A 17,904-nucleotide genomic window follows, 5' to 3' on the forward strand; every position below is an offset into this window, starting at 1 on the left:
TGTTCTTTTATTGTCCAATGAAGATCTCAAGAGCTTCTGTGTGACAGCGACTGATGGCAATAGTTTGAAGTGAGCTGTAAGCCAGTGAGTTCTCTGACTCTGTGCTCCTCATCCTTTTCAATCATTTCCTCACATCCCAAAGTTAAAGGTCATCTCTGTTTTATCAGGCTTTTCCTCAGCATCGATATATTTCTTTGACTACAAACAATTTCATTTGTTATGTCATCTCTTTTTTCCTTGTGTTCTGTCTAGAATTATGTCATATTGGTCATGGGCATCTTCCTATGTGATTGGCCGTCCTTTACTGTGTCAGCACAAGTGCACAATGATCATGCTTCCAAATACAGCAACAATTAACATTTTGACAAATCTAAATGTAGCAAAACAGGATCCCTGATTATCTGAAGGGTTCCCTTTGACAACATATTTTCAACTGAAAGGCCTGTCAAATGCTGGTGCTTTCCTGTTCTACAGTGAGTTGACTGTGGAACAACAGCTGCATGTTCACTGCCAACTGCCCTCACTACCAAGATACATCATACAAACCTGAGGGCAGAAAATGTTGTTTGATTCCAGTTGAAATTACACAAGTGAATTGGAGTATATCCAGATTAGAGAAACAGTTGTCAGAAAACTAAGTCTCAAAGTGAATGCATCATGATTTGCAATTGTGCTCAAAGGAGTTTTATTTATTTTTAGACTGTAATTTTGCAAAATCTGTCAATTTAATTTTGTCACTCATTGTACATTATCAGGTCCTTAATCACTCTGTACTATTGTAGGAATGAATTAAATTTTTGTAACTATTTGGACAATGCAACTGGAAAAAAATATTTAATTAATGATCCACTTCCAGCAACAACTTTTTTTTCTTGCCAGAATTCATGTAATTCCAGACATGAGCTCCATATGTAGCTGAAAAGGTCCACTCTATATCCTTCTTTTTCCAGTGAGCATAATACCTTTCCCAAGCCGGATATGGGATTGGGTAGAACTGTTTTGTGATCCATTAAGAGCCTTACCAATGAAGACCCCTGGGTTATCAATGTTGCACCATTTCTTTGGTACACGGGCAATCAGCCAAGGACCTTGTTGAGCCCAAAGATCTCCAATGTAATGGGCCACAATATCTCCCATGCAAATTCCATAAAAAAGAATGGTGCTTGTGATGAAAACCCATTGCCCCATTACTGACAGTTCCTGTGTTCTCTGGACATGTAAAGTTATCAAAATGCATAGACATCAATGATATTATGTCAGTATCCAGGTAGCTGTCCCCGATTTCCAGAGCAAAGCTAATCTGCAGCCATCGGCAAGTACGTGGATCCAATACCTCTCCTTTTCTGAATTTAGCTGTGGTATAATGGACAAAGAAAAGTTTAATTCATTATCTTAATTTCTATTCTTTCTAAACATTTCTTCTCCAGTCTTTGTGTCTCTTCCAAAAGCTAAAGACCATCCGGCCAGGGGGCCCAGCTTGCTGTGGCTGCAGTCAGCACACAAAGACACTATAACCAGTACTCTAAGGGAGCACGTGAAATCCACACAATCCCACTCTGCAGAAAGGAAATGTTCCTTCCAAAGAACCATGTCATAAACCATCACACTTGTCCTTCAATCCATGTTATTCTTGCAGCTCTACTCCTTGGGAACATAGAACATAGAACACTACAGCTCAGTACAGGCCCTTTGGCCCACAATGTTGTGATGACATTTTATCCTGCTCTAAGATCTATCTAACCCTTCCCTCCCACATTGTCCCCTATTTTTCCAGCATTCCTGTGTCTATCTAGGAGTCTCTTAAATGTCCCTAATGTATCTGCCCCGAAAAACTCTGCCGGTGGTGCGTTCAACACACACAACACTCTCTGTGTAAAAAATTTACCCCGACATCCCCCTTATACCTTACTCCAATCACCTTAAAATTATGCCCTCTCGTTAATGTCACCCTGGGAAAAAGTCTCTGACTGTCCACTCGATAAGCCACTCTAAACTCTCTTCCTCTTTGCTCACTGGATAGAGCATCATAGTGTTGTACAGATAGAAACAAGCCCTTCAGCCCATCCTGTGCATTCCTTCACTGCACGCATTGATACTAATCCCATTTGGAGACAATCTGAGAGTCATAGAAAAATACAGCACAGAAAGACCTTCACCCAAGTTGTCCATGCCAACCAAAGTACCTACTTGGCTGATTCCCATTTGCCTGCATTTGGCACACGTCCCTCTAAACCTTCCCTATGCATGTTACCTGCATTAGCTCCATTGCCTTCCAAACATTGGCAATTCAAATGCTTGTCTAGATGCCTTTTAAATATTGTGAGAGTTCCTGGCTCCACGACCTCCTCATTCCAGATTGCAACCACCCTCCAACCTTGAACCTATGCCCTCCTGTCTCAGGGACCCCCACCATGGAAAAGAGATTTTCATTATCTCCCCAATCTATCTCCCTGATAATGTTGTATAGCTCCATCAGGTCACCCATCCTCCACTTCAGGGTGACCAAACAGCCTATCCAATCTCTCCTTGAACTGAAAAGTTCCAATCCAGCCTGGTGAATCTCCCCTGCACCCTCTCCAGCACAATCACATCCTTCCTGCAGTGTGGTGACCAGAACTGCACACAGTACTCCAAGTGTGGCCTCATCCAAATTATGTAAACTTTTTGGGATTTTTGGATTTGTACCCCAAGGTCCCTTTGTCCTACCCTTGTTTGCCCTCCCAAAATGCATCACCTCACACTTGTCAGGATTAAGCTCCGTTGGCAATAGCTCCGCCCAACTTTCTAGCTGATCTGTACCACGCTGTAGCTTTACACAACCCTGCTCACTATCTACAATACCATTTTCATATCATCAGCAAACTTACTAATCACACCTTCTAAATTCACATCCAAGTCATTAATGTATGTCACAAACATCAAAGGTCCCAGCACTGATTCTTCTCACAGACTATCAATCAGAAAAGCAATCTTCCACCACCAACCTCTGTCTACCATTACAAAGCCAAATTTAAATCCATTTTGCCAGCTTGCCTGCATCCCATGAGCTTGAACCTCTTGGATTAGCCTGCCATGTAGGACCTTGTCAAATGTCTTACTAAAGTCCATGTGGACACAATCTACTGCACTGGCCTTGTCAATATGTTTATCTTTAATAAAATCCTGATAAAATTAATGAGATAGGATTTCCCATCTACAAAGCCTTGTTGACGATCCCAATCAATCCCAATCTCTCCATGTGTAGATATATCATGATCCTCTGAAATTCATTTTCAATAGCTGGCCTCCCACTGATGTAAATTTCACTGCCCTTCTTGAACAAAGGAACATTTGTTATACTCCAGTTATCTCTCATCTCATCTATGACTAACAAAGATTCAAAAATCTCTGTCACAGCCCCAGCATCTGGCGCATAGTCAACAACTAGGTCATGCAATGTAAGAGCAGACAGAAAGCTCTGATAAGCAATGATTTCCCCTCCCAAACAAATAAATGACTGGACTTCTCTCTCATTGACCAGGTGACTCCACGGTATCCCTCCACCTCCTTCAGCATCCAACAGTGACAACAATGTTCACGGCATCTTCACTCAGTCCACTGCTACTGGACTTAAAGACACAGATGCTCAAAATGAACCCCTCATCCTCAGAGTGTAGCACCATCACTTCACTATAGCCTCACTTTCCAAATGATATGGTTCCAACACACCTCTGATGGCAGTAAAAAACACAATGGCAAAATATCTCTTAAGTGCTGGAACTTTTGAAAAACATTAGGATAGATAAGTCACTGGGGCCGGACAGGATATATCCAAGGTTACTATGGGATGCGAGGAAAGAGATTACTGTGCCCTTGGCAATGATATTTGCTTCTCACTGGCCACAGGAGTAGTGCCAAATGATTGGAGGGTGACAAATGTTGTTCCTTTGTTCAAGAAAGAGAGTTAGGATAACCCTGGGAATTACAGGTCAGTGAGTCTTATTTCATGGCTTGGCAAATTAATGGAGAATATTCTTAGAGACAGGGTTTATGGGCATTTGGAGAAGCATAGGCTGATTTGGCACAGTCAGCATGGCTTTGTGAGGGGCAGGTCATGCTTCACGAGCCTGATTGAATTCTTTGAGGATGTGACAAAGCACATTGATGAAGGTATAGCAGTGGATGCAGTGTACATGGATTTTATTAAGGCGTTTGAGATGTTCCTCATGGAAGGCTTATTCAGAAAGTCAGGAGGCAAGGGAATCAGGGAAACTTGGCTGTGTGGATTCAGAATTGTCTCAGCCATGGAAGACAGAGGCTGGTTGTAGATGGATCGTATTCTGCCTGGAGGTGGGTGACCAATGGTGTTCTGCAGGAATCTGTTGTGGGACCCCTGCTCTTTGTGATTTTTATAAATAACTTGGATTGGGTTCAAGAACTGCGAGCTAATGTTGCAGCTCTATAACACTCTGGTTAGACCACACTTGGAGTATTGTGTTCAGTTCTGGTCGCCTCATTATAGGAATGATGTGGAAGCTTTAGAGAGGGTGCAGGGGAGATTTAGCAGTTTGCTGCTTGGATTGGAGAGCATGTCTTATGAGGATAAGTTGAGTGATATGGGGCTTTTCTCTTTGGAGCGAAGGACGATGAGAGGTGACCTGATAGAGGTGTACAAGATGATAAGAGGCATAGATCAAATGGACAGCCAGATGAGGAAGTAAAGGGTTAAGAAACTGTGACTGTACATATAACTGATGAAAAAATACCACACACAGCAAGCCCCTGACTCAAGACCAGGTGGTTGTCCTAAACAATGAGTGTGAAGTTTGTCTTAAATCAAAGAGTGTGAGGTTTGTATTAAACAATGAGTTTAAGGTTTGTCTTAAACAATGAGTGTGATGGTTGTCTTTCAATCTTAGGGTCCCCAGTTGAAACTGGTGCAGCTGCATTGTTTAAGCGTGTGACAAGGACTGTATAAGTTAATGTCTGCCCCTCTGTATTGTGGAGACCTCTGATAAAGACCCTGCATGAGAGTTTGAGGAGAATTCTCCAGTAGTATACTGCTAATAAACACGTTTTAACAGAATTAATCTGTGGCACTGTGTGACTTTGCAGCAAACAGGAGTGGGAACTTAAAATCGGGACAACAATTTGGCGAGCCAGCCAGGAGTCCAAGACGAGGTTTCGGAAGTGGCGTGAGCGATCAATGGGGATAACAACTGCTTGAGACAGAAGGGCCCACAAGGTAAGATTCACCTTGATCCCTCTCAGGGAGTCGGACACCTGATCAATCCCTTCGCTTGTCGAATATCCTCTGACAGACTCCTCGCGAACCTGTCTGAGTGCCACAGGTAAGAGGGGTTCGAGTCCCGAGTTTTGGGTTTGGGGTTTGAGTCGCCAATTTAGGGTTTGGAGTTCGAGTCCCCAGTTAGTTTCGTGTTTCAGGTTCGAGTCCCCAGTTTCAGGTTTGGGGTTCAAGTCCCCAGTTAGTTTCAGGTTTGGAGTTCGAATCCCCAGTTAGTTTCGCGTTTGGGGTTTGAGTCCCCGGTTTCGGGTTTGGGGTTCGAGTCCCCAGGTTTGGGTTTTAAGTTTGTGAATTCCAAGGTTTTGAGTTTTAAGTTTTGAGATCGGTTCTCCAGTACTACCACCCTGCCTTAGACCGGTTCTTAAGAGGGGAAATCCCCCACTGGATGGTCAGGAACCTGAAATGGGTGAAGGAAAGAGACCAATCTTATAGATAATCGCAGTGATTTGTACCGTATGGTCGAAAGATGGGGCAGACTCTCGATAAGTCTGGGCCCAATACCCCACTATCTAAGTTATGTAAGGACGATCCAAAAAAATGAGAGTAACTTCCATAAATTATCGACATGCCTCAATAAAAAATTGGGAAATGAAATATGGCCATTACGGGGAACTTGGGATGTGGATAAGTGCCTAAAGGCAGAAAAGGTGATTTGGGAGTGCAATACTGAGGAAAAATGGAAAATATTAATGTCTAATGGGAGAAAAACGGCCCAAGACTTAACAAAAAGATCTAAACAGAGTAGTTGGGAACATAATGCACGTAGAAGTGGGATTAGCGTATGTGATGAAAAAGGAAATCCCATGAGTTGGGAAGTTCTGAAGTCTCAGTATGGAGACCACGATGCTGAGAGAAGCAGAAGGGGGAGGGAAGGGATAGATCAGAAGAATAAGGAAAAACATAGGAATAAAAATAGAAAAAATAAGGATAAAGCGGAGGTACCTCCCGACATGTCTGGCATGCCCCTGTTGTTCCAAAGTAATGATACGGACGAAAACGAGGAGGATTGGATGGTTCGACCCACAGCCCCTATCTACCCCCCAATTTCACTGCCGCCCCCATATAATACTAGTCCCCAAACTGTTCCGCTCTCACCACCAATGACTGCTAAACAAGTCCCGTCTCAAGGACAATTCCAGGGCCCTACTGCGCCCCGAACTAGAAATCAGCTTAGATGGAGAGAAAGCCGGCATACGAATGGTCCTAAGGCCACAGACAAGCAATGGAACTTTTCGGTAGGGGACAGACCTTTAGTAGATCCTCAGACGGACACCAATTATGGCTCTGATTCTACCACTGATAATGATGACCCTAAATATCCCGACCCATCACCTATGGTGAATGAAGTAAAGGGAGCCAAGGCTAAAAGACAGCTCCCCAATAGGAACGTTCCCAATCCCGATCCAACCCAAGCGAGCGCTAATCCTACAATCTATATTTACACCCCTTGAAAGCCTCAGGAGATGTGCCTAATCATGAGGCAGGCGCCCAACCGTAAAACCAACCTGGAGAATTTATAGATTATGTGATTGGGACAATTCAGATGTACCAGGCCACACCCCAAGACCTTTTCAGTCTTTGTTGCATAGCCCTTACAACTAATGAGGTGGAAAATGGAAAGAACACCTGGGAAACTATGCGGATTGGACAGCCTTTCAAGCGGCTGTCTGGCCTCAGGACCAGGTAGCAACCAATAGAACTGCTCTTCGCAAAACCCTCCAACAGCCTATTGACATAACTAAAGTTTTAGAATGCCGACTGAAACAGGGCGAGAATGGCCCAGATTTTTGGGATCATTTCTATTCACTTTACGGTACCTATGCGGAGGACAATGTCTATAACAGAGGCAATGCCTCCCCTCAGTTTAACACCTTCTTACTACAATGTATTCCTGAGGGAGTGGCATCAGCTATCCGCACTAATAACATGAATTGGCCTGACCATGCACAACAAGCCATGAGGAGGCCCCTGGTCCACTTCTGGAGTAACGGGCACGATTCAAAAGCCACAAGGGTAAAACGGGAAATGGTCCAAAGACCCCCTCAGCCCTGACCTGCCTACCACAATAAAATGGGATATCAAATGGAACCGCAGTTTTGCATTCCAGGAGGGGTTGACTGGTCTGGTAAAGGGTAGCCAATGCACCCCAACGGCCCAAGAGCCCCAGCAGACAAACCCCCTTACGCACCACCACAGTTCCCTTGTAATTACCCAGGACCCAGGGGACCCCAACAACCTGCACCGGCGAGCGTCAGGTTGACAGGATGCTACCTTTGTGGGGCATTTGACCATTGGCAGTGGGAGTGCCCCCACCACCAACGGCAGGCCAGACCCCCCGGTAAATGACAACCTTTCTCAACTAGCAACCCGTTTTCCACCTGACTAGCTGTGGGAAGGAGCCATTCCATGTACCCTGCCCTCACCGATAACCCAGACGATGAACCTATTGTCAATTTATTAGTTGAGGGAAAACCGATCCCCTTTATGATAGATACGGGGCCAATACCTCGACCCTTGAAGCTCCTTGTATTGCCCAGCATGATTTTAAACTGTCCACGGCCACAGTTTCATTGAGCGGGCTTGAGGGACTGGAAAGGTCCTACCCATTAACTGAACCTTTACAAGTGGGATTTGGAGATCAGGAATGTCTGATCCAATTCGCAGTAACCCCAGACCTAGGGGTTAACTTGGCTGAGAAGGACCTGCTCTGTTCCCTGCTCTGTTCCCTCCAACTCAAAATACAATGCCTGGATGAAGGAATTACCATTAACAGCCCTAAACCTCATAGGATCCTCTGGATTCACCAGCCCCCTCAGTGGTGGTAGTGGGCTTCACGAATGGAGATTTTGACCCACCCTTAAAGGCCCCTGACCCACATGTGATGCTAGCTTATGACCCCTCAGGAGTCTCAAGGGAGCTAGAAGTTTTGTATGCTCCTTCCTGGGTAGCATGGTGACTGTTACTATTTTAGGGGAAGTAGTGGGTAAGGAGGGCACTTGAACTTTTAGTTCAAGTGCCTAATGAATTATGGAATCAGTCAGGCTTGGTGTCCCCTCACATTATCCTGTCAGTTAATGAGGGTCATAAGCTGAAGGAGCTGGGATTCCTAGCCCACCGACTTGAGGTACAGGCAGACACAGGCCTCTACGGGGTTTCCCAAATACTGCCAGCAGGGACCCTGACTTAGTACCTCACCCCTTTTTCGGTGACAGGCTGTTTACGCCACCATCAGCCCCACCGACTCCCTTCAGATGAGCCAACCCCCGATTTATGGGCCATGTCGAAAGCTGAGGCAGGGTTCACCCCAGTGACCCCAGTCCAAATCTGTGTAAGGCCGGGAGCACAATTGCCTTCCGTCCCACAGTACCCCCTTCGGAGAGAGGCGGTTGACGGAATAACCCGTTTAATAGATTCATTCTGCAAACAGGGCATCCTGGTTCCTCGCCAATCACCCTGCAACACCCCCATTTTACTCGTCCCCAAACCCGGATGGACGGAATGGCGCCTGATGCAAGACCTGCGTAAGGTCAATGATATAGTGGAACCACTGCATCCCGTGGTCCCGAACTCGGCCACCATTCTCAGCAATATCCCTGCCGACTCTTGTATTTTTACACTTGTGGCTCTCCAACATGCATTTTTTGCAATTCCCCTATCTCCTGAGTCGCAGTACCTGTTTGCTTTCACCTTCCAAGGTCAGCAATACACCTGGACGTGTCTCCTGCAAGGATTTATACACTCCCCGACTATTTTCTCCCAAGTTTTGCATAAACAACTCCAAGAGTTACAACTTTTTGATAAATCCACCATTGTCCAGTATGTCGATGACCTTTTATTGGCAAGCCCCTCGGAGCCCGCCAACATTGCAGACACCAACAGACTACTTAATGCACTCCATTCTTGGGGATACGTAATACCTCCATAGAAAGTAAAACGAACCCAGTGCCAGGTGAAATTTCTGGGCACCCTTTTAAGTGCAACTGAGCGGCAGCTCACTCCTGAACATATTACACCCATTATTGCTACCCCACTGCCCTCTATACTGAAGGGTATGCGCGCCTTCTTAGGTTTAGTAAATTTCTGCGGACAATGGCTACCTAACGTGGCCCTCCTTAATAAGCACCTCACACCCCTGGCTTCAAGCCAGTCCGTGGGACCTTTTGAACTTACAGAGGAACTAAAGGGGGTCTTTGATAAGCTCAAACAGGCCCTTGCCAACGCCCCGGCCCTGGGACGCCCTCAAGATGATCGCCCATTTCAGCTTTTTGTGAATGTCCTGGAGGACTGCGCTACAGCCGTCCTTACTCAAACCCATGGGGATAGAAAATGACTGGTGGCATATTACTCTACTTGGCTGGATCTGGTTGCTAGGGCACTTCTGCCATGCTCACAGATGCTTCCAGTGATCTACTCCCTGGTAACAGCAGCCTCCAATATAACCTTGCAATGTTCAGTGGTTGTTTATTCCTCCCATACCATAACAGCACTCCTGACCTCCCATCAGGTGCAACACCTTACCCAGGCCCACTTAAGCGGATATGAGGTAGACCTCCTGAATAACCCACTCCTCACTTTTGAATACTGCACCACCATTAACCCTGCCATCTTTCTAGAGGCCCCACCTGAGGATCTTGAAAATCCACCACGTGACTGTTTAATGCGTAACCACTTTTTGACTACACCCCGTCCGGACACTTCAGATAAGGCCTTATAGTCAGCAGACTTAAACCTGTATGTCAACAGTAGTTCCTCCGTTTCCGACAGGGAATCTGCCTTTGCGGCTGCGCCATAGTAGACGACTCCCACGTTGTGGATTCTGCGTCTTTGCAGCCCCCAGTCTCTGCCCAAAAAGCAGAACTCTTTTCCCTGACCAGAGTTCGTATTTTAGCCAAGGACAAAGTAGCTAATATCTTTACTGATTCCCGCTATGCTTTTGCAGTCGCCCATGATTTTGGCCAACTCTGGGCACACAGGGGATTTCTGACCTCTACAGGTAGCCGCATACAGAATACGGCTTACATAAAGAACCTCCTCCAAGCCATCCTCCTCCCTAATAAACTGGCCATCATTAAATGCTCGGCTCACCTCTCAGACGCCTCCCTAGTAACACAGGGCAATAACAGGGCAGATGCAGAGGCTAAATTGGCAGCACAACAGGGGACTAATATCGTTTCGACTGCGGAAAAACAGGCAGCTGCTTGTAAGCCAACAATAACAACGCAGGGCACCCCAGACATGGTCACTGTGCAGCGCTTACAGGGGGGCGCCCCTGACTCAGAAAAACAAGTATGGAAGGCACATGGGTGTACGCACTCTGCACCACATGGCCTCTGGACTACTCCAGTCAGTCAAGTATGTATGTCAAGACATTGGCCAACAAACCAATGCCAGGAAAGGGGTGAGGTGCACCCCAGGCAAAAACCCCTTGCCAGGGGGTCCTTTTGAATGTATACAACTTGATTTTATTGAATTATCGCGGGTACATTGTTATACGTACTGTCTTATTATTGTTGATGTATTTAGTAGATGGATTGAAGCTTTTCCAACCACCAACCATAAGGCCTCAATGGTGGTGAAGTTATTGCTTACAGAGACCATACCAAGGTTTGGGGTACCCCGAAGATAAGTTCAGACAATGGTCCCCACTTCATAGGGAGAATAAATAAGGAGTCGTGCAAGGCACTGCATATCAAACAACAGTTCCATTGCACCTACCACCCTCAGGCAGCAGGTATAGTGGAATGAGCTAACGGCACCCTGAAGAATAAATTAACTAAATTAGTATCAGAGACAGGTCTAAATTGGCTGAAGGTTCTCCCATTAGCATTATACCACATGAGAATTACCCCCCACTCGGCCACCAGGGTGTCAGCTGCCAAAATTGTCTATGGACATCCGGGAAGAACCCCATGGGATGCTGGCACCCAGCCCCCCACCCATGGGGAATGAACTACAAAGGTACTTCAGACAGCTTACGTCCTCTTTAAAGTTTCTTCATTCACAGGTGGAGAGTGCCTTTAAACCACTGGAAGGACAGGATATGGGGTTGCCTGACCTTCAAATTGGAGGTTTGGTACTGATAAGAGATTGGGAACGCCCTAAATTGGGACCTCGGTGGAAAGGCCCCCTCCAGATACTAATCCAAGCTCCTACAGCTGTGAAAGTACAGGGCCAGGAATGCTGGATTCATCTGTGTGACTGTAAACGATGGCCAGCAGAAGGAAAATGATGTTTCTTAGATTTGGACTCCTTACCATTACCGGTACTCTTGCATTGGCATTAGAGGAAAATTTGTTTTACAAAGCACGTATGCAACTACATGGAAATCGCACCATTTGCTACCCCCTGGCAGAATCAGTGGAAGGTCATTTTGTAGCCACAACAAGTTGGAGCCCCAGGTCTCTCTTAAAATACGAATACTCAGAAACAGGAACTTACTGGAGGGTGTTGCTGGGTAAATGCTTGCAAAGAACAATAACAGCTCTTAGTAGCACGGCTAGCTACCAGTCCTTCCCCCATTACTTCAACGGTAAAGGATGGGGTTGTTGGATAGCTATTGTACAGCACACGATATCATGTGCCACCACCACTTGTACAGAGAGAATATGTGAATTTAGGGAGGATGGTTTAGGTGTGAATGTGCCACCACTAGGTGTATTAAATTACTTGCAGGGGAGAGATGGGTTTGTGGGAAGGAGAACAGAACCCACGTAAAATTGTCTAATGTCTCTTTGGAATGGCTAACCAGGGAAAATTACCTGAAAAATCATGGAAGAAATGTTGCTGGAATCTCTTGGTATTCTCAGATGACCAGTCCACAGCAAACGGGTAATGTAACCTGTTACCGGGCCAAGGATGGGTATATGTTCCTTTTCAATGGTACTTATACTACTGCCACCCCCACTCTGCCAGCCTGGTTTGCAATAGGAACGATCGGGCCGGTTATGGTCCCCTGCCCCCAGAAGGCTCATGTCTGACGAAGACTTGTGGCGCGGTCAGTAATTGAGGAGTTCTGTGAAGACTGGAGGGATTCTGTTACGATGAGATCTCCCTTATTGTCATTAGGCTATGGGTTTCTGAGTACTCTCTCTTTGGGGGGGGGGGGTTTGGCAGGAAATATAGCTGCAAAGAACTGGAACTACCCTATTTGTGGACTGGCTGTGCTGAGAAAGAGTACCATAAAGGGCCTGGAGGCAGTGAACCAGGAAATGGCGGAACTTCGACTTTATGCCCAACAGACCCAGTATGCTGTGGACTACCAGTTGGCTCAGCAAGGAGGAGTATATCTCATAGTAGGGGACAAATGTGTCACCGATGTGAGAGATGAGTCCTACAACATTTCCCATGCCATTCAAGACATTCAGAAGCAAGTAGATAGCTTTAGGCAGGGACTGACAGGAGGGGAGGGTTGGTTGGGGTGGCTACTAGGAGCATCATGGACATTATACCTGCTGCATGGAGCAGTAGGGTTAATCGTTATTATTATAGTATGCTGTGTGGTGCTGGCCTGTTTAAATACTTGTTGCAAGGTCCTTATTAATAAACTCTCAGCCCCGTTCTCGGCACCCCTCTAGGTTATCATGATATGAGGGAGTAAAGGGTTAAGAAATTGTGATTGTACATATAACTAATGAAAAAAATACCACGCAAGTAAACCCCTGACTCAGGACTAGGTGTGTCGTAAACACTCTAATCTACAATAAGAGACGATAACTCCGAGTTTTGTTCCAAGGCATTATTAATATGGCACCATGGAGAGTGGGCAGCAATCTCCACTGTCACCCAGACTAACATACAGAAGGTTACAAGCTTATTTTATATGTTAAAACAACATCTATATCACGTGACTATTCCAGTTACGGTTGCTATACACTTAAGAACTTAATCAATGTATCACATAGATCAAGATAAAACAAAGAACACCACCAATCAGTTTCCCTTATCAGTGCCTCAAATCTGACCTCTCAAGGCTGACTTCGCACCCTGTTTTATTTCAAAGTCTGGTTTCAGCAGTCTTCTGCAGACCTTCTGGCTCCAAGCAAAAATTTACCGTTGTCTGCAAAAATAGTTCTCTTATACCAAGTCAAATATGCATCAGCCTCAGTATAGTCAAAAGACACCATTTATTCTTCTACAATCCCTCCTTGTTGATCCTCTGGATCAACAGTCTTCTTCCTCTTGCTGAAAAGGAGATTCATACCCTACGGGGGTACGGTTGCATCTTCAAACATTCCTCCTCATCGTAACTATCATCATCTCTTTCACGAACTTCTAACCCGTGGGTACATGTAAGAGGGCAACAGAACACATAGAAATCACACAGACACTACGCAGATAACTACAATAATCTGGATTATTCCATAATGCGTCAGGGTCTGGCACAAACTTCCAAAGGGCCACCAGCTACTACCAGGGGGATTATAGTTGTGAAACTGCTTTCCAATTTTCTTAATTTTCTCTGCTGAATCCTTGATATAATCTGTCAGGTGCCTAATGTTTTCTGACTCATCAGGCACATAGGTGCAGCATTCCTGGCCCACAATGGCACAAGTGCCTCCTCCCTCAGCCAAGATAAAATCTAAGGCCATCCTATTCTGCAGGGCCTCAGTCCTAGTAGCAACCAATTCAGCTGTTACAGCAGATAAGGCCTGCTGTGTTTCTTCAAACCCCTCAGCAGTATCGTTAGCTAGTTTTTCTAATGCAGATACCATATTGATCAATTCCCTGGCCGCTTTTCCAGTTCCATACCTAGGAAAAGCTATCATCCCAAATTGCTCTAGTTCCATAATTGCTCTCCTATCTCTTGGGCGTTTTGGCTTTTCACCCAACTGAATCACATGATACATGAGAGGCGCTACGTACCCCAAGTAACAGCAACTTTTCCAGTTCCGTGGCAACCAGGGATATGCCCTATTTCCACATATCCAATAGGTCCCATTTAAAGCCCAGGGGACTCCCTTCATTGTACTTTCTCCATATACCCATTCTGTACTCTGATTCCTGCACTTTGCTCTCCCTACTGCTTTTCCTTCCCTCTGTTCCTTACACCAGCACGTGTTCACTGATCGTGGGATCACATGTAATACAGGCGGATCACTCTTACTTAAATTATACTCCGGAAACCACCATCCCTCAAAACATCCTTTCGTTCCTCCTTCCACAGAGAAACGGTGATGGGTCGTGCCGTTATCTGGCCTCAAGCTGCTCGGACTGTATGCTCCCATCTTAACTATACCACTTGTCAAATTCAAGGTTTTGCCAAAGAACCAGCTGTGGAAGCGGGTCGTTATTGAACTGAATGCCTCCGTCTCTGTCTCATTCAGAGGTATAGAGATCAGCTGGATACTCCTTTCTCCTCCTCCATGCATTGGTATAGACACACTACTTCTGTTAGCATATTCATACACCATTCGCAAAAACATATTCATAGCCAAGCACCGTGGAGCAACTGTAGCTGGCGAAAGGACCAATGTGGTAATAACTTTCTGGGTTGATCTCATTTCAGTCATTCATCTGACTCGTAGTATGGTTTCTCTTTCACTTTGACAGCTGTTTGAGTCGTTAGCAGTACTAGGTAGGGGCCTTTCCACCAAGGAGAAAAAGAATCTTTGTTCATATTTTTTACATATATTTTGTCTCCCGGCTTAAACTGATGCATATTACCTTCCGTCAGCGGGGCCTGGGCCTGTCGTACTCCCTCGTGTAGCTTACCTACTTCCCTGCACAGGGTTTGAGCATATCTCAACGTTTTTTCATCGTTCCAGATTAAGGCTACTTTTTCTGGGGTCATAGGGAGTTTTGTACCTGTTGTCATGGGCCTTCCCATTAAAACCTCATGAGGGTTCAACCCAGTATTTCTATTCTTTCGGTTGCACAAGGTATACATTACAAGAGGTAGCACCTCAGGCCACCCCAACCCATGTTGTTGGCAAACCTCTTCCAAGGCTGCTTTTACCTCGCCATTTACTCGCTCTACCATTCCTGGCGATTGGGGTCGGTAGGGGATGTGTAATTTCCACTGGAAGCCTAAGACCTCTGTTAGTCCTGTTACCAATTTGTTTACAAATTGGGTTCCCCTATCACTATTCATTCCCAAGGGAATTCCAAATCTAGGGATAATTTCCTTCATTACTGCATTTACCACAGTTCTAGCATCGTCCCTCCTTGTGAGGTATGCTTCTACCCGTCTAGAGAACATATCTACTATGACAAGTATATACTTAAATCCTTTTACTGGGGGCATATGCATAAAGTCTATTTGCAGATTTTCGAATGGCATCTCAGGTTGGGGCAAGTGGTCAAATTTAGCGGGTGTTTTTCCTTTATTGTTTTGTTGAGAAACAAGTTCTAGCGACTTTTTCTATTGTTACCGTTATCCCCGGAGCATCCCACTGTTGTGTAATGGCATGTTGCATCCCTCCTTTGCTCATGTGAGCCTGACCATGGGTCAGGTGAGCCAGGGGCAAAAACAAGTTGCGGGGGCAGACGATTCGTACATCAGGGTGACGCCAAACAGTTGGGTCAGGGTGGCAACCATTTTTCTGCCAGTAGCGTTTTTCCTGCTGGGTAGCCTGATTTTGGGCTGTTTGCAACAGCTTGTTACTGATACATTCAGGGAGACCCTGCCCCCCCATTTCGGTGCGAGCTGCCTGCAACATGAGATATTGTTCGGCAGCAACGCTCCTAGCTACTACGTTGGCAAATCTGTTGCCTTTTGATCCTTCATCATCAGCTGAGGTATGAGCCTCACATTTGATGACAGCCAAAGCCTGTGGGAGTTGAATGGCATCTAATAAATTAAGAATCAGAGAGGTACGCTTAATGGTTTCCCCAGAGAAGGTAATAAAGCCTCCATTTTTCCATATCTGACCAAAGTCATGGACCACCCCAAAGGCATAGCAAGAGTCAGTATAGATATTGGCGGTCTTGCCTGCTGCCAAAATGCAGGCACGGGTAACCACCAAGAGTGCTGCCACCTGAGCGGAAGTCCCAACTGGCAGTGCATAAGCTTCCATTATTTTATAGGGTGTAACTACGGCATATCCAGCTAACAGTAAATTATTGCGTGGTCCATGCGAGGAACCATCAGTGAAAAGGATTAAATCGGGGTTGTTGATGGGTGCACTCCTCAGATCGGGCCGAGGGGTGGTAGTGGCCTCCACTGCCAGCAGGCAGTCGTGATAGTCCATATCGTGCTGTGAGGAGGGTAGCGGGACGAACGAAGCTGGGTTAATGGCCGGCGAACGCTTGTATGTGTAATTAGATCGGGAGAGCAGTATCACTTCATATCCCGTTCGTCTAGCTGTGGTAAAGTGCTGAGTTGTGGCTGAGTTCAGCAATAATATTACGGCATGTGGCACACATACTGTACATGGGTGATCCAGCACAATAGGGAGAGATTTTTCCACAATTACAGCAGTGGCAGCTACCGCACGCAGACAAGCTGGCACTCCTTTTATAATGGCTGGCAATGCTGCTGAATAATAGGCTACAGATCTTTTACACCCTCCATGCTCCTGGAACAAGATGCCTGTTGCGAAACTGCTCGACTCATTTATGTATAATTGAAAAGGCTTGTTATAGTTAGGCAACCCCAATGCGGGTGCTGTGATCAGAGCCTGTTTTAAATCATGAAAGGCCATCTCCCTTTTGGGTGCCTACTCAACGATAGGCAGATCAGTCTGCAATTTTGCCAACTGCAGCACTGCATCTTTTTCTCGGTACTCAGGGATCCACTGCCTGCAATATCCTATCATTCCCAGAAAAGAGAGAACGTCCTTTTTTGTCCTGGGGATTGGGACCTGGTTGACTGCTTTTATTCTGTCTTGCCCCCAGTTTTCACCTGCCTTTACTGAGCTGGAATCCCAGATATCGGACTGTTTCCTGACAAAACTGTATCTTTTCCAATGACACACGATGACCTCGCTTCGCCAGATGTTCAAACAATGTTAAAGAGTCTGTCAAACACTGGGGTCCAGTTGTTGAAGCTATTAGAATATCATCGGCATATCGTATCAGAGTGGATCCTTCAGGGAGCGGGCACTCGTCTAGGTCATTTTTTACAGCAGCTGCATAAATTGCAGGGCTTCCGTATAACCTTGAGGCAGGCGGGTCCAGGTGTATTGTTGGTCTTTGTATGTGAAAGCAAAGAGGTACTGACTACCTTTATGTAAAGGTATGGAAAAGAAAGCTGAACATAGATCCACTACTGTAAACGTGCTCGCCTCTGCCGGGACGGAAGTAAGTATTACATTGGTATCAGGGACCAATGGAGCTATTGGAACGACGATTTTATTGATAGCTCGCAGATCTTGCACAAACCACCACTCATTTTCTCGGCCCATCTTGGGAATAGGTAGAATTGCACAGACTCTGTGTCAGAATAAGCACACCCTGTCTCAATAGGGAGTCAATCATTGGCGCGATACCTTTTTCCGCCTCTGGCGTCATGCGGTATTGTCTAATGCACGGGAGTGGGACACCTTTCTTAAGGGTCACTTTGTGTTCAGGGGCAGTGCAGACTTTTCTGACGTGATTCTTATGTTTTGCCCATAAGTCCTCGGGTATCCTTGCTAATACCCCTGGGAGGAGAAAAGAATCTTCCCTGGGCAGGTGTTGTC

At 45.8% G+C, this 17,904-nt stretch overlaps 1 protein-coding gene across 1 annotated transcript; it reads right to left on the reverse strand.

Moving 5' to 3' along the window:
• Positions 1–803: 803 nt before the first annotated feature.
• LOC127571837 (alpha-1,4-N-acetylglucosaminyltransferase-like) lies at positions 804–17,734 on the reverse strand. The gene is given in 7 exon segments (XM_052018584.1): positions 804–874; positions 877–1,005; positions 1,008–1,140; positions 1,142–1,281; positions 1,284–1,353; positions 15,655–16,073; positions 17,713–17,734. Coding segments are annotated over 7 exon segments (984 nt in total).
• Positions 17,735–17,904: the final 170 nt, after the last annotated feature.

Source organism: Pristis pectinata, chromosome 6 (genome assembly GCF_009764475.1).
Source record: "Pristis pectinata isolate sPriPec2 chromosome 6, sPriPec2.1.pri, whole genome shotgun sequence".
NCBI classification, from domain to species: domain Eukaryota; kingdom Metazoa; phylum Chordata; class Chondrichthyes; order Rhinopristiformes; family Pristidae; genus Pristis; species Pristis pectinata.